This window comes from Sinocyclocheilus grahami, unplaced genomic scaffold, assembly GCF_001515645.1.
Source record: "Sinocyclocheilus grahami isolate Dianchi unplaced genomic scaffold, SAMN03320097.WGS_v1.1 scaffold11794.1, whole genome shotgun sequence".
NCBI classification, from domain to species: domain Eukaryota; kingdom Metazoa; phylum Chordata; class Actinopteri; order Cypriniformes; family Cyprinidae; genus Sinocyclocheilus; species Sinocyclocheilus grahami.
The window spans coordinates 2,422-6,387 of record NW_015514045.1 but is presented as its reverse complement, the minus strand read 5'-3'; the positions used below and the strand labels follow the sequence as shown (position 1 = coordinate 6,387).

The 3,966-nt window shown below is 31.1% G+C and overlaps 1 protein-coding gene across 1 annotated transcript; it reads left to right on the top strand.

Annotated features, from left to right (window-relative positions):
- The first annotated feature begins 2,100 nt into the window (after positions 1 to 2,100).
- Positions 2,101 to 3,545, top strand: LOC107578753 (actin-binding Rho-activating protein-like). The gene has a single exon (XM_016264676.1). The coding sequence runs from the start codon at positions 2,219 to 2,221 to the stop codon at positions 2,639 to 2,641; it is 423 nt and encodes a 140-aa protein (XP_016120162.1). The 5' UTR covers positions 2,101 to 2,218; the 3' UTR covers positions 2,642 to 3,545.
- The last annotated feature ends 421 nt before the right edge of the window (positions 3,546 to 3,966 follow it).

Here is a 3,966-nt window from a genome sequence, read left to right as displayed (position 1 = left end):
TAACTCCGCCCAAAATTAGAACTGCCCGCTTAGAAATTATAGCTTTAGTTTAAATAGCGTATAACTTCTGTTCACACTTTGTGTGAATAGGCTGTATGACTATTAGCACTTAGTGTGAACAACTATTTTTGTTTGATATTTTTATACTGACTATAAGTCACAACAGATCAAAATTGCTTTGCTGAGAGAATAAAAAATCACATAGATAAGTCACATTGTATAAGTCACATTTTATTATTAAATTCAGAAATAATGTAAAATACAGGTAAAAATAAAACGTTTATAAACATAAATACTATAAAGATGTATTGTAGTGCTCCACAAAAAAATCATTTAAATTTAACTTTATCCATAACAGAACAAAACAAAAATATAAGTTTAAAACCAACAAAAATTATAGTGCCATTCAATGCTCTATACAAATAAACTTGGACGTGTTTGTGTACTCGGCGTTAAAAGGCGAATATTAATTATAGCGCATTTTAGTTGACAATTTTTTAAAATATATTCTATGATGTTAAGGTAAGGTAAAAAAATTCCCAAAAATACAGTACCTTTTTTTACAGTAGTGTAAATAAATAGACACTGCCATATGTTTTCTTAGTTTGAATGTAATTTGGTTGTCGCTCCTTTAATAAGTGAATCTTATTCTGTTCACACTGAATTCAGTTGTTATGGGAGTGAAAACTGAATTAACTCTTGAAAAGTTCAGGTAGTGGCAGCCACATTTACATTAAAGGCACGCATCTTTTCCATTTTGTGATATACAACGTAAAATCAAAATAATGATAAGCAAAAAAAAAATAATAGGGCGGGGACTTGATTCTAGTGATCAGTTATTGGATTGGTTAGAGGCAAGATTAATTTAAATGCGGTTGTCTCTCTTAAAATACTCACAAAATCTATATTAAATGTGTTTTAATAGGGAATATTTTGAAGGACTTGAATTGCTGAATATGAGTTTCTTGGTTGAAAACATGAGAATCACAGCTAACTGCAAATGAACACTATTCATTCAAGGTTTTAATCCAAAAATACATACAACAGTCCAAGTTTCACAGCAGCATAATGTTCCATCATAGACTCAGACATGTTCTGCCGCAATGGAATATATGTAAATAAAAACAGTGATTGATCATTTACATCTGACCTTCAAAAAGCAGCATGCTCACCCTCAACTTGATGAGTGAGATCCATCACAGCTGTGTCACCGTGGTATTTGATTCACCAGCTCGCGTTTCACAGGACGCATTTGCACGGGTTCAGATGGAGCCCATGTGAAATAAGTGCCCCTTGAAGACATCCTGAGAAATATTTAACAGTAATGCTCAGGCATGACAAGCCAGGTTGTCTACACCTTAAACAAGATCTGAATAATATATTATTGTAAACAAAGATGTTTTAAAGTCAACAAGAAATCTAAATTACAAATATACATTCCTAGTCTTATTATGCATGCTAATCTAAAGAAAAATTTTGCCTTTAAAGTGAATTATTATTATTATTATCCTACTACTGTTACTACTACTACTAAAATGATTTAATAATAATAAATAACCTCTGAAATCTTTTGCAGATGATGTCATCTAGGCCACAATAAATAACATGAACTAAATTCCTTTCTTGTTGAATGCAGTAAAATCAAATAAATAATCTGTTTTCAGAATTGATAATAATATGAAATGCTGAATACGACTTTCTTGTTGAATATTGTAAAAACGATTCATACATTTAAATTCATAAATATATTTTTATATAATTTAATCTTTTTTTATACATTTGCACAACTGTTAATTAACTGTACATTGATAATAATAAGAAATGTTTCATTTTGAATACTGTAAAAGCTATTTATACATTTAATTTATAAACAAATATTTCATATTAATTATAAAACTCATTTATTTGCATTATTCATTATTTATTTACACAACTGTTTTCAACATTTATAATAAAAAGAAATGATAAATTTTATTATTTTCTGTCTATAAAATCTATTTATGAACTATATTTATAGATGCATATTATATATTAATTCTAAAATATTTATTTGTTTGTTCATATACATTTCTGTACATATACAACCACAGACCAAGCAAATTCATCTTATTTCATCCGTCTTTTTTGCATCTAATTCTTTAAAACATACACTATGTGATGTGACTATGTGGTCCTGAATAACACCTGAATCTTGTCCTCTCAGATTAAAATAGCCACGATGAACGACTTGAGGAGCACGTGGCAGCGGTTCGCTGAAGACCACATTAAAGGTCAGAAGCTAAACCCATTCAGCGAAGAGTTTGACTATGAACATGCCATGGCTATTCGACTCAACAAGGGCGACGCGGGATATGGGCGGCCCAAAGAGGGATCCAAAACAGCCCAGCGTGCCGACCGGGCCCAGAAACACATCTACCGTGAGATGGAGGAGATGTGCTTTATCATACGCGACATGGGCCAGCGGGATAAAGAGGGTCGTATCTACGTCACCTTCGGCCGCCTGTTCGACCGCTATGTCAAAATCTCCGATAAAGTTGTGGGAATTTTATTGCGCTGTCGCAAACACAAGATGGTGGACTTTGAGGGCGAGATGCTCTGGAAGGGCCAGGATGATGACATTATAATCACATTACTAGTTTAATTTCCCGGAACGTTGCTAAGTTGCAGTATAAACGAAGTAATAACTTATTTTATTTAACTTCTTTTACCTTCATTTTTCAGTTGTTTTCAAAATACTGTAACTTTTCCACTAAAACCTACTTTTTCCAACAAGTAGCGGTGTAACAAGTCAAAATGGAGCATTGCTGTCTTTTACACATTGCAAAAGCTGCTCAAATTAAAAAAAAATGTTTAGTTTTTTTTGCAACAGATAAGTAATTATAAACTACCTACTTCCAACTTCAGTGTAGTTAAACGACTTTAAATTGGACTCTAGGTATCTAGTTTCAAATTAGCCCTTATAATTTTATTTAGCAGGATGAAATGTTAGAACGTTCCAGAAAACTGGTGAACTCTCTGAGATGAACATGTGCTCTTCTGTCTGCATTCGGGTGCATGACGTGTTTTGAAAGTAGATGTAGTTTTAGTGTTGAGGAGCTGGTGAAAGGGCGACTCCTCGCTCACAGTTTACACAAGGGAATATACTCGGATCTCGTGTTTGTCTCCTCACGCATCAAACATCAGGCATCCACACCAGCCTTGATGTCTAGACGTGTTTTGGAAATCACCTCATATTTCATGCTTGTAATTTCATGCATATTTCATGCTTGTAATTCAATGACAAATCAGTTTGGTCTTGTGAGAATATAGGGTAGGGTCTGTTTTTTTGCTTTTTTTAACATTTTGTTCATTTGCGTCTACTTTCAGACACTTGCTGTTGTTTTATTGTTCAGTGTTTGTGGCTCATTTTAATAACCTCTTTCAAAATGAAAGCATGATAGTCTTCTTACAGAAGGATTTGTTATAAATATTTAAAGATATAAAACAACTAATTTATTTATTTGATGTGGATTTTTTTTCCTGTCAGTAAAAGATGAAATAAAACCACTGTTGTGTCAAAGAAAATACAACATTGTCCTAATTCACTTTTTCAATTATTTGTAGATAAGATAGTTTGAATTTGGCTTCAACATTTTTACATATTTTTGTGTTTATTTAGCGTTGGGGACCAAATGTATTATTAGTAGAAATATTAATTTATAAATTTGTGTATTTACACAAAGCAACATTAATATAAATATAACGATATTAACAATATAATATTATATAATTGTAATATAAGAAATATTTTATTACAAAATAAAAACTTTCTATATTTATTATTTTGTATAATTTCTAAAAGGTATTAATATATTTTATATTCTATTAATACTACAAATGGTATGTATAAAAGTAACATATTATTACTTTGTATAAATGAAATTGTGTGTGTGTGTGTGTATATATATATATATATACATACATACA